Source organism: Buteo buteo, chromosome 14 (genome assembly GCF_964188355.1).
Source record: "Buteo buteo chromosome 14, bButBut1.hap1.1, whole genome shotgun sequence".
NCBI classification, from domain to species: Eukaryota; Metazoa; Chordata; class Aves; order Accipitriformes; family Accipitridae; genus Buteo; species Buteo buteo.
In genome coordinates this window covers 32972538-32993009 of record NC_134184.1, presented here as the reverse complement: position 1 = coordinate 32993009, position 20472 = coordinate 32972538, and the positions used below count along the sequence as shown (strand labels likewise).

General features: G+C 46.0%; 1 protein-coding gene across 5 annotated transcripts in view; it reads right to left on the bottom strand.

The window, feature by feature from the left end:
• Positions 1 to 20472, bottom strand: part of WDFY2 (WD repeat and FYVE domain containing 2) — a 72707-nt gene that overhangs the window by 6503 nt on the left and 45732 nt on the right. For 4 of the 5 annotated variants that reach the window (XR_012652958.1, XR_012652961.1, XR_012652959.1 and 1 more), the window contains exons 4-12: positions 20342 to 20396; positions 12721 to 12871; positions 10587 to 10699; positions 9619 to 9745; positions 7575 to 7680; positions 4161 to 4262; positions 2497 to 2627; positions 2044 to 2152; positions 1167 to 1391 (exon numbers count right to left, since the gene is read on the bottom strand). Coding sequence is in view for 1 of the 5 variants with exons in the window: in XM_075046284.1 (XP_074902385.1) it covers positions 1362 to 1391; positions 2044 to 2152; positions 2497 to 2627; positions 4161 to 4262; positions 7575 to 7680; positions 9619 to 9745; positions 10587 to 10699; positions 12721 to 12871; positions 20342 to 20396 (924 nt within the window). In the remaining 4 variants the exon portion in view is untranslated. Of the gene's footprint in view, positions 1 to 271; positions 1392 to 2043; positions 2153 to 2496; positions 2628 to 4160; positions 4263 to 7574; positions 7681 to 9618; positions 9746 to 10586; positions 10700 to 12720; positions 12872 to 20341; positions 20397 to 20472 lie in introns of those variants that run through there. The other variant, XM_075046284.1, reaches the window with a different exon arrangement.

The following is a 20472-nucleotide window of genomic DNA, read 5'->3' as shown; positions in this document are numbered from 1 at the left end:
AGACTGAGCACCACTGACAAGCTGTCACAGCAGCTACAGACCATGAGGCCTGCTTAAATAGGAGATGCAGGAAAGCCCTAGTTCTGGTCTGCAGTTCTGTTCTCTACACCAGTTTCTTTGAAGCACATGAGCAACAGCGTGCTAAAAAGTGAAATGGATTAAAGGAACAGAGGGTTCACTCTTCAGAGAAGAACGCTTCAGAAAAAAAGGGCTCTTTTTGTTTATTCGTCTTGACAACGTCCTTCCAAAAAGGTAATTTGGGTCAATCCAGGTTTTTAAATAATTTTTATTTTTAAAAGAAACCGTAAAATATGACAACAGGAGAATGGGTGTCATTCAGCAATATCAGTTTCTGGTCTATATATAGAGGAAATTAATAAAAACCATCAGCATTTTAAAAAATAAATATGACTAACCAGGAAAATCAAATTCATCTTCAACAACACAGACAGGTATAAATGCTGAAATGTTGCTGCACAAGGTAGAGGTAGAGGTAAACCAGACTTTTCAGACCTAGAGCAGTTTCAGATCTGCCCGCCCCCCCTCTCCCAATGCACACTGTCCCAAAAGTTCCTGTTGCCAATAATTTAATTTGAATCAGCCTGTCAGCCTCATCAAACTCACAGAGGTCTGCGTGCTCCTCGTAATGCTCTGAGCTGGAAAAGTATTTCAGCTTTTGTAGAAATTAGTTGCTAAGCAACCTGGCCCCCTGGTTTTGCGACTTGTGCAGCAAGAAAAGAGGCGGGAAGCTGGATTTTAGCTGCTACAAACCAATAAAATGCTCTCTGGATGATGTCTGCTAGGACAAGTAAATGGTAGAGCCCTTTTAGGAATTGCAATAGTCCATCAGCTCCTTGGTGATGCACCCAGAGAACATGCAACACCATGCCTAGAGTTCCTCCACTGGAGAGAGAGCATGGTCAGCAGAAACATCCCAAAACATCCCAAATCAATAGGTACTCGCTGCGGGGAGAGCCGATTGCCTTACACAGTATGTTGATCCCAAAAACTCACATGGTAAGACGCAACCCAAGAACCCTCTGTACAAAGCAGCAAGTTTGACGACATAGTGAAATATAAAAACTAAAAATTGCACCACACATGGATTTTCCAAACAAACTCAAGACAACCGGTCAGATCGTACAAACCATTAGTTAAAAAAATACCTTCTTGTATATTTTGAGAATAAGTGGAAAGAGTCTTCGTGCAAATGTTCAGCCTTGATCAAGCAGAGGACGTAAAATCGTTGTAAACGCATTAGTTCCTTTCTGATCTGCCATATGCACCCAGCGTTACCTATCTTCTGCAGTATGATTAGGGTTAGGAAATCTGTTTCTTCTGTAAGTTCCACTGACGTACCATCAAGAAACTACTGGTGTCATATCCCACAGCTGTTAATATAATAAAATATAACAACATAGTGAGTGATGGTAAAGGATAATAAAATGTAGTATATAATGTCATCTCTAATAATTTGTACCTTTTTTTTTTTTTTATTAAGAGAGGTTACATAGTTAGAGGTGGATGCCGCAAGTCTGAAGAAGTTTGATTTCATTTTCCAGCACTCGCATCAGACTGGCGGAGGTTGACCAAATGACATTCTGCATATCACTATGCTTTACCCTCAGGAGCCAGGTTCACAGCTGGCCTTAAGAGAAACCAAAAACCCCATACTATATTGCTAACTTGAATGATTAGCATAGTCATAACACATAGTGAGTTTGTGGTTTGTTTTTTTTAATTATTCAAGCTTTGCTATAAACTTACTCATTATTCTAGCTATTTCTTTACCTAGCTGCACAAACTGAGATTCACTATGTTGAAATACAGTTTGTCCCCCCAGAGGAAAAGCTACAGTGAGCACTTGTCCCAGCCCCTTCAGGCAGTAACTTCACAGACCGAGACCTCCTTGGTCATTATTGGGCAGAAGTCCATCAGTGAGAGGTCTCTAGGTGGAAGAAAGCAGGTAGGACATACCTGCCACCACATGGGAGTGGAAGGGGAAATGAGATACAGGAGCTAGAGCAACCTCCTCACTCCTACCTTAATAACCTTGTCTGTCCCTGAGGTCAACAGCCATCCCCTCGTGGCATCAAAGTGTACGTGAACGATGTTGTGCTTACTGTCGTGGAAAGTGGCTGTGGGCGCCCGCCTGAAGAAAGAAATCCAAAAATCAGCAAAGGCCGTGATTGCAGGATTTTCCCCCAAAATGTTCCCTATCGAGGAAATCAGTATTTGAATGCTGCTGTGAGTCATTAATTCAGCAATCTCCCTGTAAACTCCACTTTGAGACCTTTCTGGCACGAGAGGAGCAGAGGTGGAAGCCTCGCTATCCCTCCCAGTTTGGTAGGCACTGCAGAAGCTTATCTTGCTGAAACAGCCCAGGGACAACCCCGCTGGGCTGCTCCCTCCGGGAGCCTTGCATCTGCCCAGGCTCTCCCAGACACAGGAGTTTTGCCCCACTCCAGTGCAAGCCAGCTCAGCATCCACACTTACTCTTCATCCGTGATGGACTCGTGACAGCTATCGCAGACCCTCACTTCGAACTCGAACCCCATCAGTGGGATGGAGGAGCGCTTGGAGCTGCATTTGCCGCAGACGGCTTTCCCACACTTCCGACAGTGATGCTATAGGAGACAACATGTGGAAAGACATCTTCAGCCACAAACCCAGGTAGGTCACTGCTCAGGTCCCACTGGCTCTACCATCTCACTCCAGCAAGACCCAGCTGAGGCTGCAGCAAACAGGAAAGTGACTCTTCCAAGGGAGATGAAGGAAAACAGGCAAGGACTTCAGAATAAAGGGGGTGGAGGGGTATCTTATTTTTTTTCCTTTCCTCTACTACCTGGGGCAAAGCAGCAGCTGATCACTAGCAGGGATGCTGGGAAGAGGCAGATAAAGCACCACCCAGGCTAGATGGACTCTACCTCTCCCCCAAGCCCCAGGATGACACCATACACCACGCAGTAAATTATCGCTGCCCCCACCACTTGGCATCTATGGATGTAGCTGCGGGTCAGGGCTTCTACACTGAGCATGACCAGTGTTACAGGAGGGTTTCCACAGGGTAGAAGGTGGAAGAAAGAAGTCCAAGCTGTCCTCTTTTCATTAGCACAGCTAGAGATGAAAGGACAGGACAGAGAGCCCCGTTACGCACCCAGAAGATGGGTACCAGCCAGCCGGGCATCTGCCGCAGGGTTGGGAGCTGTAATTACCCCCGTTCCTGGCAGTCTCTCTTTGGGGGTATAGGGAACGAAACCACCGCTCAGCAGCATGCGACACATTAAAACATCTCCAGGTTGAGGTAGGACAGGGCTACATTAGCATAGCGTCATTCTAGAGTCCCATCCCAGCCTCTAAGTGTAAACACCTACCATCTAATCATCTTGGTCAACTCCTTGGGCCATTTTCGGCCCCAGAAGCACTAGTGTTTCTGCATTTTGATGCTACCCGCCTCATGTTCTCTCATGCGCTGGCTGCGTAGAACTGCGAGGCTGCCTCACCGGCCGCAGGACAGCCGGGCTCTGCAGTGACGAGCGTCACATAAAGAGAAGATGCAGCTCTGCTCTGCCCCAGACACCTGACTTCTCCAAGCTCCATGAGAACATCCCTTTCAGCACTTTTACGCCCCTCTCCCAAAAGTCTGCGATCCGCAGCCCCCTCCCGCTGGGCAGGAAAATGCAGCAGCATGTTCCAAGCAGACCAATAAGCCTTTTCCACTGCAGCCTGAGCAGTTACAGATGTTTACCCAACCTCACTGAAAACAGCTTTTGTTCCAGCACAATCTCCAAAAATCAGCTGCAAAATTCTATCTCCAGCACATTCAACTAACAATAAGCAGAATCCCACATGACTAAAGCTATGGAAGGCTCAAAAACAATTTACTCAGCCCAAGGCCTGTTACATGCATTTGCTATTGGGACTGGGGGGTGGGGTGGAGAGGGGTGAGAGAAAAAAAAAAATAGAAGAAAAAAGTGTGTTCCTTCCGACCACAAAACCAAGCCTCATCAGGGGCAAGCCCACTGTCCCACTAATGAGCACTCAGTGGAAGAGCAAAGCGCAAGTTCTCAAGGCTTTAGGGGAAAAAAAGGTTACCACGATCTGTTATGAGAGAAAAGCCTAACTGCACTATGTTAACACAGCGAAGGATGCATACAAACCTGCCTGAGGCCTATTTTCTTACTGTCCCACATTTGCTTGAAGTTCCAGAAGAAAGGCTGGTCACATTTTTGACAGGAGTCACTATCCAGCCACTCTGGGGTCTGCAACACACACATACATAAACGCAAAGCGGGAGTGAGCAACAAACAGAAAAGCTTCCAATGGGGCCTAGAGACAGGACAAGAAAGATGTATTGGGGTGCGGTAATGTGGCCAATTAAACTTGATTAAAATCCCCATTTTCACAAGATGCCATTTTGCCTGTTCCCTGGGATGTCTTTTTTGGCTCAGCTCTGAGCCTTGAAGGACACAGGAGGAACAATTCTCACCCAAATCATGAAGCAGAGTTCAATTATAAGACCACAAAAATAACGGAGGAACAGACAAAGCCTCCCCCACCTCTCCAAGTCTGGAATTAATCATATAAAAATATTCTGTCCTGTCTGGACAGCATTTACCATCTGCTAGTGCCTCTGGTGGGAACTGGGGGCAATTAGTATTTCCAATTGCCAAGCTACTCATCTGGAAGGAAGGGGAAAGTATCTGAAATACTGATATGGTTTTGTTATTTTTCTTATTTCTTTTTTTCTTTAATACTGTAAGAGGCGTTCCTGCTGTCAGAGGTATCTGGGCTACAAAACACACATAGCAGGGAGAAAGATGAGATTCACCTGAAAAAGCCTAGAACCGAAACCAGCTCTTTTCCCTGCTTTTACACAAAGATGATGGAAGGAAGGTCATCTACTTCCTAACACAGTGCATGGTTTTGCACTCATGCTGTGGATGAAGTGGGTAAGAAGACTTAAAGAAAGAAAATATTAAAGGCATTTCTCTCTCCTGCAGCCAGGTTTTGCTGTGCAGTGTAGCATGGACCAGATGCCCTGTAGGGAAGCAAGTCTTGCCAGATCCTGAAAGAGCTCAAGAAATGCCTGAAGTGGCAGGGGGGCACGTGGAGGGGGCAGCCCATCTCCTCCCCTACATTTGGGTCCCCTGACACTTGTCTTGCACTGGGCTGCTGGAGGACACGAAGCACGTCTCCCCACAGCGTTTAGGAAACCCTCCAGGGGACATGAGACTCAGGAAGAGTCTCGGCTCTTGATGCCTCTCCAGCTGTCTGTCCTAACCTGGCCTAGCAAGACCGACACTCCTTCCCACCAGATGACGACTTCTCCTTTCTCTGCCCCACCAGGACAAGAGCTCAGCCCAAAGCCAGTGCTGGCAAGCAGGTCCATCCTGTCCCTGCAGCAGGGCAGCCCCAGTCAGACCAGGACAGCCCTGCCAGCGCTGCCTCATGTTCCCAACCAGCCCCACCAACCACACAAGATTAAATAAACACTAAATTATGTTTAATATTTTGTGAGGAAGCGCTATTGGCAAACCATGGTTGCCTTATCAGAGCCACTGGCTTCTTACATGCTGCAACTTAAAACGACAAGAAACACAGCTGAGACTGAGATTTAAAAATATACAAAAGCCAAGCAAAGATAAGGTAAGGTTGATGGAGACCCTCAGCTCCCAGGATACCTTTGACCCCCAGCAATAAAGCAACCACCTGCTTCAGCTTCTTCTGCCAGTTACTCTGAAGGCAGTTCATTCTGCTGGGGCAACTCCTTGTCTTTTCTACGCACAACAGTCTGTTTAATGCCTACAGATTTACACCTGCGTGTGTAAGTTTTCATCGCTTAAGCATCTGAAAACAACAGATGAAGATGACATTTTGCTTGTGACAAGTAACCACTTTGTAGTCAAATAGAAACACAGCTTCTAGCACCTTTCAGATGTTGTTGCCTTATAGCTTTTTAGAAACAGAGATTAAAATAAAGAATCAAGAGCTAAAACGGCAGACTTCACTCTAATGCAATCTCATAGATGTGGGAAAATCTGATAGCATCAAGGTGAGTACTGAGCACACATCACACAGAGAAAACCCTTAAATGAGGGCAAAAATGCCAAAGCCAAAATCCAGAGGAAAATGCTCCAGGACCCCAAACCAAATCTCAAATCTCTGGTATTAAAATCTCAAAGGTTCATGTTTCAGGAGTGGTTTAGCACCATGAACACCCTATTGCACTACTGATAACAAGCCCACATAGCCATAGTCTGACAAAGCAGCACACCCATTAGCACCTGCTGCTAAGCTCTCATTTAGCTAATTATATTTCTCCTCCACTTTTAAAACCAGCCTTCTCACAGCTTTGCTGCCTGTTTTGCAGCCAGACAGTCTTAACCCTTACTGTAGCTTTTCAAAGGCAGCAAATAAATAAAGGTTTTCATTTCTGGATGTTTGAGTTGCAGCAAAAATGAAACATCTGCTGGGAAGGAGGAAGCCACTCTGCTTTCGTTTCACTGTTGGAGCTGATGACATAATTGGCCATTAGATTAGCAATTAAAGAGAGCCAACTAGAATGCTAATCCAGATAAAAAAGGGAGCTCAGTTCCTGCCTATGCCCATTTCAGTAGTTTTTTTAAATCCAATTTTCCACTTAGCTTTCCCCCTTGCTCAAGGGAGACACACACAACCCGGGGAGGCCAAAACCCTTGAGAACCAGCAAAGCCGGTGAAAGCCCATGCTGCCAAAAGCCTTGCTCACACTTACCCACCGCAGGGGCTGGGGGTGCCTTCCTAACCCCTGCCGGAACAGGGCAGAGGTTTGCCGTGACTCACGTTACCAGGATTTGCCAGGCTGCCGAACAGGGCTGATGCCTGACTCACTCAGTGCAGTGCTCGCTCCCCCTCTCTGAGTCAGGTCTCAGCAATTGCTGAGCGGAGGCTGCTCCCACAGCACTGAAGACCCAGGGTGCGTTTTTGCACCCGCTTGCATTCATGGGCCACGCAGCACAAAAGCAATTAGGAGCGCGTGGGTGAAATCTAACTCTCTGGATTGGCAAAGTCATTGTTTGGCCTGCTTCTACGTGGTTACACCGGAGGGAAGCAAGACTGAGTAGCGCGTGAGATTGAAGCCCTAGTTAAACGTCTTTTTAGCAAGAACAGGAAAAAACACCTGGGTTGCAGGTTTCCAGAGATGACAAAGAGCTTTCTTGTTTTTGTTCCTTAAAACCCCCTAATAATTATCAACCCATCCATTTACCTCTGAACTGACAATGTTTCTCATGACGTCCTGAGAAACAAAGCAGAACATCTCACACTACCCTCCTCAGAAGATGTCTTTCGGAACAGTAATATAAAGGGTAAGAGCTGTTTAGCAGCCTACTTAATATGCATTTTCTGCCAGACAATTTCCCCTGTACTATATTATCAAAGGCACAGCATAATTGCTGTATAACAACTGGAGCATGTCCAAAAACATTTTTAAAGCCTGGAATGATCTTGCTCAGGTTGAAAGTTGCACATTTTAGAAAGGCCCCTTCTTCCCAAGACTGTTTCAGGCCAAACCGACAAGAAGTGAATATCTACCTCCTGCCTCTCAACATCCATGTTCCAGACGACGATTCCCCCATCTGCACCACAGGAGATGAGCTGCCGAGTGTGGTGAGCGTAGGAGAGAGACTGAACTTTATCGCTGAAAAAGAAACAAGACAGTTACTAATCAACCATCTATGGCTAGTACGCAAGTAAGCATAGAATATACAATAAAGCAGTATAAACCACTTGTTTGCTCATATGTTTCTCTCTCACCTCAGTGTACATGGCATCCATCAGATGCAAATCAGTCTTTGCTGTCCAGCTGGGACCAGACCAGAGTGCCGCCCATCTGGGCAGCATCCACAAAAGCAGAGACCTGTTTTGATAACTACTTTTGCTGCTCCTGAGATGGGAGGTCCCAGATGCACTGGGAAGCCTGAACAGAGCTGCAGCTCCAGCCCTCTCCAAAGGCACATCTGGATGCATAAATGCAGCCCTGGTAAGGTACCTTTCTGTCAGAAAGTCAGGAACAACTTTGTTTTCATAAATCTCTGCAACATCTAGGAATGAGGCGCTGAGAAACTACTGAAGATTTTCTTTCAGCACTAACAAGCATAGAGAGCTTCAAAAATAATATAGGAATCACTAAATTGCACCTAAGCCTTCACAAAGTAAGGTGGAAGATTTAGGTGCTTTTGCTTCTTCTTTTAAGCGAAAAGGAACATGGGAGAAATAAGTCAGTTTAAACCCCCAAAGCCGTGCTTGTTCTTTCATAAAAGAAAGAAAACCAGGCCTCATCTCAAGCTATTTACAACCTGGGAAACAAAGACCATACAACACTGCTACAGAAAAAAAACAAAGTTATGAAAAGACAGTAAATGAGCATACAGCAACTGGAAATAACCCACAACATTTGGTTTTCTTTGCTACCACCACTGGTCTTGTCTATCCAAAGGACTTCCATGCTAACGCATATTCTTGTGCACGTGGCTACTTTTCCAGAGGGGAAGGCGTTTACGGGACAGTTTGGTACGACACAGCCTGCCTTCCCAGTGCCCGCCTGCCGACGCCAGTGGCACCATCAGGTGAAATGTTTCTTACGTCCCTTAGGACCAGGTCTCTATGCTGTACAGTGCAAGCCAACAGCCATGCCACAGATTAAGATCCAGAGGCTAACTTTGTATTAGGAGAACTAATTTTCACGTCAATAAATCTAGCAGCAGTGCATTAGCAAGCACCACTGGTAGGGTACAAGGGCGATCTGGGAATTTCAGCAAGAGCTCTGCAGTGCTCTGAAATCCCAGCGGCATCCAAATCACTCAGCAGAGCATGGCATTGTTGAGAAGAAACATGAATATGTAAGAAACTGTTAGACCAAAACCACCGTGGGATTTTGCTTCTCCAGACCTGAGCCTGGCACAGAAATCCCACACATATGCACTCCCAGTACACTGAAACAAACTTGTTGCATTGCCAATACTAAAAGGCTAGGAGGTCATCGCAGCTAGAGCCATTCTGACCTCTATTCAACACCCAGCACAGGCTTACTCTTCTTCAAAAGACACCTACTATGCCATGCAAATGTGAGGTCTGTACGTGCAAAGATGAAGCCTCTTTGCATTGAGGAGTTGGTGAAGGCCCTTATGGGTAAAGCACATTACTTACAATTCAGGCTGTAGGTAAAGTGGCATGGAAAAAGTTAGCGTGGAGGAAAAAAGGAATAATTGTCAAGCCTGATGCTCCCTCTAGGGGAAGGAAAGACCTTGACACCTAAAAAGCAAGAATTTCCCTGCAGCTGTTCTCATTTGAGGGCCCTCCTCTTTCCAATAAAGGTGCAGGCTCTGGCATAACACATTCAGGATTATAGATATTGTGCTTTCCTTCATCACCTTTTGTAGCCTCTCAAACCAGCTTGTGGGCCCAACGCTGAAAAACACTACAAGCAAGTTATTTCTGTTGTATATGGACCACAGGGAGTCACAGATACAAGCTTGAGGCTTGTGAAGACTGTAACCTTTGGGCTGTTTGTTTCCCAATGTGGCTTCTACCTTTAGCTTTTCTCCCATGAAAGCAGAAGGAAGGGCTTTGAACATACTTATGTCCTTGCAGCTCGATGGCTGTTCCTTTTCTTCCTCCAATATCCCACATTATAATGGAATGATCAGAACTGCCTGAGAATAAAACTCGCTGTATTGGGTCCCAACAGAGAGCAGTGACACCACCTGAAACAGGAGATGCACACAACAGTCATTTCATTACAGAAAGTGGAAGAAAGGAATGTAGCTAAACTTATATAGAGAGATACAACCAAAAATAGGGAGAGTGATTAAAATGCAGGTCTCTTTAGCAAAGGCCATGCAGCCACTGTGCTTGCCAGTTGAAAACTAACAGCCTAGAAAACCTACTGAAGCCCCATCCTGCTCTTCTGCGGGCAGAGGGTTCTGCTGCCACTCACATAGATGAATCCACTGAGTGGTAAAGCATGATAAAAGGATGGTCATGGTGTGACTACACAGCTTTTCATCTCCATCATTCCCAGGAGATTACAAAAGAGAAGTGTGGAATATTACGGGCATCTTCACAGTATCCCAGCACGAGGACTGAAGTACCGTGTGCTACCTTGTGATTGAGCTATTAGTGTTTAAACAGAGGAAGGATATGGAGAGAAAATGCCGACTGCCATTTCTTCTCTTAGATGGCAGGATCAAATCCCAGGGTTGCTGTTTTTAAAGTGTGATGAGGCACAAGTCCCAGCATGGGTCTTTCCTTGAGGAGCATCCTTTTCCCCCAAGAATTACCACAACTTGATCTAGTCTTACTCTGTTCTAATTAGCAGCTACTGATTGGGGCATTTTCTGCCATAGAATTTTTCTGACCAGAAGTCCGATCACTCTCATTTTTACCAATAAAGAATAAACTTCCCTGAGCTGTAGTGACCATTTAAGGTCTATCTCCCTTCCATGCTATGCACTGACACAAGCCATCCTAGTGTTTCACAGGAGAGTCAAACCACCATGACGCTGAGCATGATGAAGGACCAAACTGGGTCTCCTGAGGCCTTACCTGTGTGTCCCTTAAATGTCGTAACAAGGCTGCAGGACTCTTGCTCTAGTTTGAGTATGGTCACTTGCCCTGAATGATCACCAACAAACACGTGCCGGGTTTCCACATCAAATCTGATGGGAAAATGCTGAGGAAAATACATTGCTTATACAAGCTTTGCATTCCTTTCATGCCTTGTTAATTCTTTTAACACAAGTATACTGCAACCTTGTGAATAGTGCTCCAGTCTCAAGGAGGTATTCAGAATGTCCTTTTAGGGATCAAGCTCATACTTGTTCATATTAATAGTGCAGTCTCCCTGAGTAAAACAAAGAGTGAGAAAAAAAAAGACTATTCCAGAGGACACAATTTGTGTTTTTGTTATGAAACACCTTTGAAGTAGCCCTTTGCCATGAACAGAGGAATCATCTCCCCAGGCTTTCTAACTTAGGTGCTAGAGTTGGATGGTGTACACTCTCTCTTTCCCTTCCCAAAACTGTATAAAATAACTATTACTAGTTTTCTGCTTGTACTGCGTTTGTGTGGCAAGGTTTTGGTAGCAGGGGAGCTACAGGGGCGGCTTCTGTGAGAAGCTCCCAGAAGCTTCCCCCATGTCTGACAGAGCCAACGCCAGCCGGCTCCGAGTTGGACCCTCTGCTGGCCAAGACCGAGCCCATCAGTGATGGTGGTAGTGCCTCTGAATTGATTGGCAATAAATTAAACTAATTTTCCCAAGTTGAGTCTGTTTTGCCCGTGACAGTAATTGCTGAGCCATCTCTCCCTGTCCTTATCTCGACCCACAAGCCTTTTGTTCTATTTTCTCTCCCCTGTCCAGCTGAGGAGGGGAGTGACAGAGCGGCTTTGGGGGCACCAGCGTCCAGCCACGGTCAGCCCACCACACTGCTTCTTCATTATAGTTAAGTTTATGAATACAATGAAAGGGTATTGTTTTATGTCATATTTGGGGAAGCATCAGCGACATCAGGTGCATCACACTTCATATTCTAAACTGAATAAAATCTGGACTCATTCAACCACCTACTGGAACCACCTAACTGGACAGATTCTGACCTCTTTGTCCACTTTAATTCCACATTCAGAGTCCATACTGGTTATTTAAGGAGCAACTGCTTAGCACTGATTTTATGCACACAGGACACTGGGGAAAAAAACCCCACATTCCTGGTATTGCCAAGCTTTTTGCAATACTTGTCAATGATTCTCCCTTTCCCTGCCCTCCACCAGCATGATCTGATGACCCAAATTAAAGGGTCCTCCAAAATTTTAAATCACTCAAAATGATCCATTCTCTAGAGACATTTAGGGAATACAGGACAAATTCCTGCATCACACTTTCAAAAGTATTTATCATTTAATTAAAAATTAAATTTGGTCTTTATGCTATTTAGATTGGCTGAATGACCAGATGATACAAAGCAAGTCCATGTTCAGACAGTAAATTTGTGTCAGTCTTACTTCCCATGAACTAGTAAAACACACATCAGCTATACCACATACACTACAGGGCACTAAAATTCTGTTTATGCTAACCCCTGGTTTCAGCCTAAGAGCTCATACTTTTCCACTTCCCTTTTCATTTGCAATAAAGCTGAATTAATATTTCTTTTATTGTCAGGCAGCTGGGGCAGCTCTAGGTGAATAAGCCACCTGAGTGCCATTTCTGGAGCCATTTACTCTTTAGTTAACCCAAATTCCCAATACATAGTGGGCTGTTCCAGAGTGAAGGACAAGTACTCATTATTTTATATTAAAGTCATTTGATTTTTACCATGCATACACACAGGCCCACTGACCTGATCACCGACCTACTTTGCTACCATTAATTCTTAGAAGAAAGCATGCACTGCATGTTTAAATGAAGGCCCTGTCCATATTTATTACAATAGCAGACCACAATAGGTTGCAGATCGCCCATTGTTTCGCTCAAAATGCTTAGACCTAAATATGCCACCGCGCATTAAGGAGACAAAGCAAGGAGAACAGACAGTTTTTAAAATTGGCTTTAAATAACAGTTTCTCTCACAAGCACTGAACCTATACAGGGCACAAAATTTGAAGGACAACTAGAAAAATAAACTAAAAGGGCTGTTTGCGTACCAAAGAGAAGTAAAACTGAGAGCTCAGCAAAGGATACTGCAGGCCACAGGCGCCCGCGCTGGTGCGGTACCCTCCCAGCCGCTGGCCGCTCTCTGAACAGTGCCACGTGAAGTGTTTGTCTTGTCCGGTGCTCAACACCCACTCCATCTCCAGGACAAAGAGAATCATCATGACCCTGCTTTGATGAGCTGAAAATGAAGCAGACAGACACATAATCGCATTGTGGAGACGGACACAGGGGCAGAAGACCACTGCAGATACCAACTGCATCGAACTGCCCCGCTCCCTACTCACCCACTCACCCTTCCCTACAGAAGAAGCTGGTGTTTAATAATCCTGTTGACATGAGCTACCATGCCAGCCTGTAAGATCCCTGCTCTGCACATTCAGCGTTTGCTTGAGAAAGAGCAGAAGCAAGACTTAATTCCTTCCATGCCTACTGCAGCCATTTATCTGCTACAGTAGCACAAGCCTTCCTTCCATCATTGTATCATCACCAACAAAGCTGCCATTGTGGAAAGGACTCTGGGCTCTACTTAAACTTCTTTTCAGCTGGTCTTATGACAGAATTGCAGATGCCTACGCTGCTGCTCCTCCTGCTGTGAGGTCTGGTGGATCTGAGCCGCAGACTGTGGTACCCCAGCAGAATGATGAGTTACAGCACAGGCACAACCCTGCACCAAAGGGAATTTTTAGCACTGCATGCAAACCAGCTGAAAAGGACGTTGGAACAAAATTAAAAGAAAAAAAACAACCCCCCAAAAAGATCACAGCTGGGAAAGATGAATAAAACAGCTGAAGGAATAAATTTCTACTGCTACCTAAATAAAGCCATCCAAGGCTTTTCATTAAAACAAGGGAACTCAGGCTTGTACAGACGGTTTTTTGTATGAATGACCAGTGGGCTTGGTTGTGAAGTGCCAATTGCGCCGACTTTTTAATAAAACAAGTGGCTGGAAAGACATGCAGAATTATTCCCAGCTGTAACTTCACAGCAAATGCCATACTCCTCAATCTACAGCCCTACTGGTTTATTACTGTTCTGAGACCTGGCAACATGTGTCGCACAAAGCAGGCTGCTTGTATTTGTTTGTGTAAAAGCTGACACACTGGAAAGATTAAATATCTTTGGAAGCTTAAAAACCAGCCTGAAACCTCTGTTTGAAATGCACAGAAATTCCTCAGAACCATATGGGAGGATTGCTGCCTGCCCTATACAAATATACAGCACAGATGAGAGCTGTGTTCAAACCCTATGAGGGGGAATTAGTTGTAGCAAAGAAGAGGAGGCTTGCACAAGGCAACATTTGCCCCTGATCCACACTGCTTTTTAAACCCAGGTTCCCTGCGGAGAAAAATCAATAGATGCATTGACACAAGTTCCCATAACTGCGATTGGCAGCTAGACCAGTTTACAGTGTCAGACATGAACTGTGCCCAGATTCTTTCACCCTTGCCCATAGAAGAGCCCAGATTTTGGCTTTCATTTCCGCACCCTTTTAAACTCTGGGTTTGTAATCAAGATAGAAGGATGGGGACCACCCAGGAGTCACTTGAGCTCTTTTAAACAGATCCTCTCTCCTCTCCAGATTTCTCTGGGAAGAAATTCAGTGACCCCCTAGGTGACTACTGCTTGCCTTTACCTATCTGTTGGTCTCCCCGGGAGCACCCACACTAGCCACGATGGGATGCATGCTGCTACAAGCACCTGGTGCGCTCGTAGAGGTGTCCCAGGGGCTTGTGTGCACCAGCAGTGCTGCGGACAGACCCGTGCACTTCCACAGGGCGTGCAAAGCTGCCTCAGATCAGGCTGTTCAAGGCCTCTCCAGGAATGTTTTCTCAGCACGTGGCAACTGCTACTGCTGGTGTCGGCTCCCCGTGGTTTGAACTGGCCGTGGGGATAGCTGGCACCAGCCAACTGTCCTAAATCTCCTCCTAAAACTTCTTCTAAAAGGCAGGGCTTGTACCTTTTGCTAGAAGTACTGCCTGTGGATGGTGAGGCAGCTGTCTCTGGCATGTAAGGAGTAGACGTTAAAGAAACGTGTGAGGTGGGAGGGGTGTACATGATAGTTTTGCTTATCCTCCCTCCCCAAAAAGAGCTTTCAATTCAGCACTCTGTTGTACACCTGCAAGTACCGCACGTTTTAGCTGGTGCCACCACACACACACTGATGACAGAAATATCTGAACCAAGTGAAAGAACACAGTGGAGATCATCTAAGTAAGGGAGGAAAGAGAGGACAAATGCAAGTAGGGAGTCACTTGTCCTTTAGAAGGAATTTGACCCACGTAAGGCTTAAAGCAGCAAAATGTCAGAAGGTTGGAAGCTGACAGTGGAGCAAGGAAGAGGTCTGGGCCCTAGGATTAACACAGGTTCAGGGTTGTGAAGCAGCAAACAAAAAGCTGGTCCTTCATCCATGGAAGGCTTGATCACCATTTGCGTGCAGAAAAAAAGTGGAGCAAACACTTCCAAAGCTGCTCACTGCAACAACAGCAGGATGGAGAAGGGGGGATGGAGGATGAATGTGGTCACAGTACAGAAAAAGCCACAGCAAGCACCAGGCAAGAGCAGATCTGTGTAAGCCACCATGAAAAGAGAGCCCGTGTGTGTGGGAAGATTACGCTGTGCAGAAGGTAGAGAAGCAGCAGACAGGAGAAGGGAGCAGGTCCATCTGCAGCTGGAGGGTAGGAGGGAGCAGGGGGGCTGCACTCCTGCTATGAGAAAGCAGCAGGGAGCACCGTGCAAAGAGCAGGTTGGAGAGAAGATGGAAGGGTGCCTAGAGAAAAGAGACTGCAGCCAGGAGGTGCACGCCGAGACGTCAGCGGGCAGAGCGCAGGGGAAAGGAGGGTCTGTGCTGTGTGTAAAGGCAGAGGTCCGAGAAGCACAGCCAGTGCATGGCCACGCACAGTGCAGGGCAAGAAGCTGTGCTGGGTGAAAGGGAGAGTTACAACAGTGAAAAGCAGCAGCAAACACCAAAAGAGAGGTGGAAGTTAGTAGTAAGAAAGGAAAGCTTAGCATGTGCAAGAAAAGCAAAAGAGAAGAGGCTGTGCATAGGGGAAAGCAGAAGGAAGGGCATGGTGTGAGCTGGCCTGTAGCAAGGAGGCAGGGCGACACCCCCAAAACAGGTGCAGAAAGCACAGGGCAGAAGCAGGTCTACAAATCCTGCTTGGCAGAACAAGCGTGTGTTAAATAAATTTTTAAAAATACATAAAAAAAGCAGGAGCTGTTATATCATCCAAAGGGGCCAAGGACTGGCAAAGTGCAGTTGCAAGAAGCAGGGTGGGGAAAGCTGTGCAGAGTGGGAAGAAGCAACAGCCATGCGACAGGACCAGCCGGTGAGGGGCTGGAAGCCGAGGCTGATGACAGGGGGGAAGGGTTTCTTCAACACCCGTAGTCTCGCAGGAATGCAAGAGGAGCTGCCCAGGAAAAGAGAAGGTCACTATGAGCGGAGGTTGTCCACGCCTGCAGCTGGTGCTGTGGCCGAAGAAGAGGGGACAGCGATTGTTATAAAAGACCGACACAGAATGAAAAGTTTAATTTCCCAGCACATCCCAAATGGCACCGTTCAAACGCCTGCACTACCCCTCCCCACACGAGGGAAGGAGTTAGCGCCTGTAGGAGGCCAATGCCCCGTGACCCACCCCGGAGTCCTGACTAACACTGCGTCACATCCCCAATCTCTGTGTTTCGATCCCTTTCAAGAAACAAGATTTCGCAACTCCAGACACAGCGTGGCAGCAAAACTTCCACGGAGCACGTCCAGCCACGTACGCTGCTGGTGCTGGGCCACCACATGACACTGGACCTGGCCGCAGACCCCTGCCAAGACCAAAGCACAGCCTAGGCACGTGCTGTCATTCTCCGCCACTAGCAGATCATTTGGCAGACATATTCATGGTCTTTCAAGACACAATTAATGTCCTTTAATCACTACAGCAGCTTCAGCTACTTATAATAATACTTTGTTGTGGGAGACGATCGACAGCCCAGCAGTTGCTGTGCAAGGTGCTACTTTTAAGAGCACTGCTGAACATTTACAGACAAAGCTAGCACACACAAAACCAGCCGGCATGGCTAAGGCTAAAGACCCTTGGTAGGCTAAATAAAATTATTTACTCCCCCTAAAATATTTTCAAAGAATACAGAGGCCTTACTTGAAAACTTTAAACAAAACCAACACTTCTTAAAAGTGAGGCTTTTAACAAATGAACCACTAGAAGGCCACCATCCCCAACAAAACTACATGTCCCTTTTTAATTATGTTTTTCCCTGCCCCAGGGCTTTGCCAAGGTGCTTATGCCAGCCCCTGCACCTCGGTACAGCCACGTGAGGAAGGTGTACTACAGGAATGGGATTGTGGAGGGGGGGAAGTCCTGGACCAGGTGAGGAAGGTTCATCTCTGTTAGATCATGACATGCCTACCCAAAGGACTACGCAGCCCCTCCCTGCATATTCTCCCAGAGAGCATGGTGAAGATGAGGCTCTTCCCTCCTTGCTGTGTCCCAGCAGCACCACCGGACTCTGGCCCTAGTGACACCCCCAGTAAGCCCAGATCCAGTGTCCTGGATGGAGGCAGCTGTAGCAAGAGGAGCATGGAAGTGCCTACTGCTGTACAGTCCGATGGAACTGCAGGAACCCGTGACTCGAAGCAGCTCCCAGAGCATCTCACTTTCGTGATGTTTCCCCAGCACCCCAGACCTCCAGTATGGGTCTAGATGAGCCCAGGGGAAGTGGTGGAGGGGGTGCTGGGCTCCCCCACCCACACGCAGTGTGAAAAGCGGAGAATCAGGGAGCATGTCTCTATGGATGGGGGTGGCAAGAGGGACTGTGCTGCGAAGCAGCAGGCAGCCTCAGGTCATGGGTGCGCTGCAAACAGCAAGGAATCTCGTGCTTTGTCTTCCTCTCTTACACCATCAAAAACCTGCCTGATGCAATTGCCCCTCGGGACTTTGGGTGACACTTTCTAGTGGAGCTGAGGCAACTCAAGACTGTCCCTGGGTTGCTGTAACCTACTCAGTGCCATGTCATTTCTGGTCTGGACAGAGGAGTGGCCCAGAGGGGTTTGTGTAGCTCAGCATGGGTTGCCAGCACTGCTGGAAAGCTGAGCCGAGCGTGCCTTCATGCAGAAGCTCTCCTCCATCCCCATGTCCTGCCTGGCTGTGTTACGGCAGCTGTCAAGTTCTGTTCCAGGGAAAATTTCCTACCAAATCTGAATGGCCCTTCACCGAGTCTTGTCCCTCCTGTAGCAATGAATTGGGACCGCCTTTCCCCCTCTCTGGTTGCCATCTCCATTTGCAGCATTAACAGCAGTCTGGCTTTTCCTAAGCCAGCAGTGGGGGGAGAAAAAAGAAAAGAAAAAAAAGCATCTCCAACAGTACCTGAGGGCGTATTTTTCCAAAACCAAACTTTTGCCCACGTGGCTGGCAATGTGCAGAAAGCAGAACACCAGCCCTAATGCTTCTTTAACCCTTGCACAGGGTGGATTTCTATACAGACACCCACACACAGGTGAATCTGGGGGATCCCAGCAGCCTTGGGATCACCACACTTTCTGCTCCCCAAACTACGTCACTCGCACACTGTCACTATTTTTTAAATTAGGGGAATACAGTTTTCATCAGCTTAAACAAGGAAAAGACCAAACATCAAACTCTGGAGGTGAGGGAGGAAAGCAGGGCAGGGGCTCCACACCAGAGGGACACAGCAGCAGCGAGCATCACAGGCGCTGGCTGAAGCGCCTGAAGGCAGACACCGACCGCTGTCAGTGTTTGCTGTGGTTTGGGCTAGAACAGAAATGATGCCTATTCTGGGCACAAGTATTGCTTCTCTTGCCCTAAAATAAGTCCACAGCTTTCAGATAAAATATTCTAACACATCTGAGAGTCCTGGCACAAAATGACCAGAACTGATCAAAAAACCTTCTCATGCTGAGACAGGCAGTCTAGGAAGGTGACTCCAGTTGGGACTGTGGTCAGCTGTACTGCCTCTCTACTGATTTTAATGGACCTTTATTAGAGTCATCTGTTTTCCAATATCTGGGGGATGCCATCTGAACTCTTGGGATTCTCCCACAGGACAACTCATGGAGGTTCTCAGTGGCATCTTCCTATCCAAAGGCCTCCTCCAATGCTCTGCAGCAGCAGCACATCTGGCACACTGCAGCAGAAGGCCATGAGATCAGCCTTCATTATCCTTAATTTTTTTCTAACTTTATGCAGGGTGCTCCCCAGGCCTTGGGTGGGCTGCCACAGTCAACTGACTATTCTGCCATACTGCCAAGATATACGTTCCCCCCTTCCAAAAATTTCAGGCTTTTCCCTGAAGAGCTCGGCAGGAAAGGTGGTCTCACGCATATCCTGTTCTGCATATGCAGAAGACTTCAGCTCACCCTTCACAGGTTGTGATAAGCCTGCAAGCCTGAATCCAAGCATACAAATGGATGAGTTAATAACAAAGGGGGCTACAGAACAGTCAGTAGGACTCTTCAGTGCAACGAGCCTTAAATGTGAAACCTAGGTGTGTCAAACTTTGGTGATTGTGGAGCAATCATAAATTCGGATACTAAAGACTTGTACAGTCAGACTGCAGCAATCTTGTTTAAGATTCACATATGTATTTTATCATCATTGGATATTTTTGTTCAGGTTTTACAAGCTAAGAAAAAAATACAGGCATTCTAGCTTAATTTTACAACACACCAGGCATTCATGAAAGAACTGAAGTAAAAAACTCAAAAGTCAATGCAAGTTAGCCATGCTCTGCAAAAATCAATATTGTCTTCATACCTTAAAATCTAAATGTTACAAAGCAATCCCCAGAGCCTCCATTTAGAGATTTAAATTATCCTGTCAACATTTCAAGGTATAAAACTCAAAATATGAGTAAATACATATTTTAAAATGTGAGAAATCTCAAGCCAACATGTCAGAGGCTTCTATACAGAAACATGATGCTTAGCTTATAATATGATATGATACTGTATAATATCACACCACCTCTTAGACTAACAGCAAAAGAGATATAAGAATAAATTATCACATGTTATTTGTTACCTTTATAATAATGCCTGTCCCAAGCGAAGTGTCCTTTAGAGGTTTGACAAGGATAAATAGCTAGGTTTCTTAGAACATCAAATTAGTGAATACCAGAATAAAATTAGAAAAGGTATAGATTAGCATTTCTTGACCTTTTACTATGACAGGTATTCACTGATAATCTTGAGATTACTGAAGCCGACAGTTACTGACATATAACCTGACTAACCCCAAAAGCTACAGACCTAAATGCCTCGGCCCTAAAAGATGGGTTAGTTTCCTCAGTCATTTCATTAAATACACGGGATTACTAGAGATTAAAAATTAATACTCCTCTTCCCCAAACGTGGTCTGGATTTTGGGCAGTTTGCTGTCTAGAATGATATTCCAAAGGAACATTTAAAAGGAAAAACAGAACATGAAACAGCTCTTTAAAAGTCTTGTAATCTCAGAACAAAGCACATTATTGATCTATTGATAAAACCAGCATTTACATTAGTTTAAAAAAAAAAAAAATCAATCAATCACTGTAAAGGAGACTTCTCTCCATTTGCGCTCCTTAAGAGAACATTAACAAAAATTAATGACAATACAAACCAATTAACACGGATCATGGTTCTTACCCTGGTAAGTTTTCACTAGTGTCATCTTGTTGTAATCTTCTGACAAAATGAATTCCTGAGGGAGGGGAAAGAAAGAACAAAAGAAACAGTGCTTAGAGATGCAAAGCATTTGAGTGTTTTCATTTGAATTT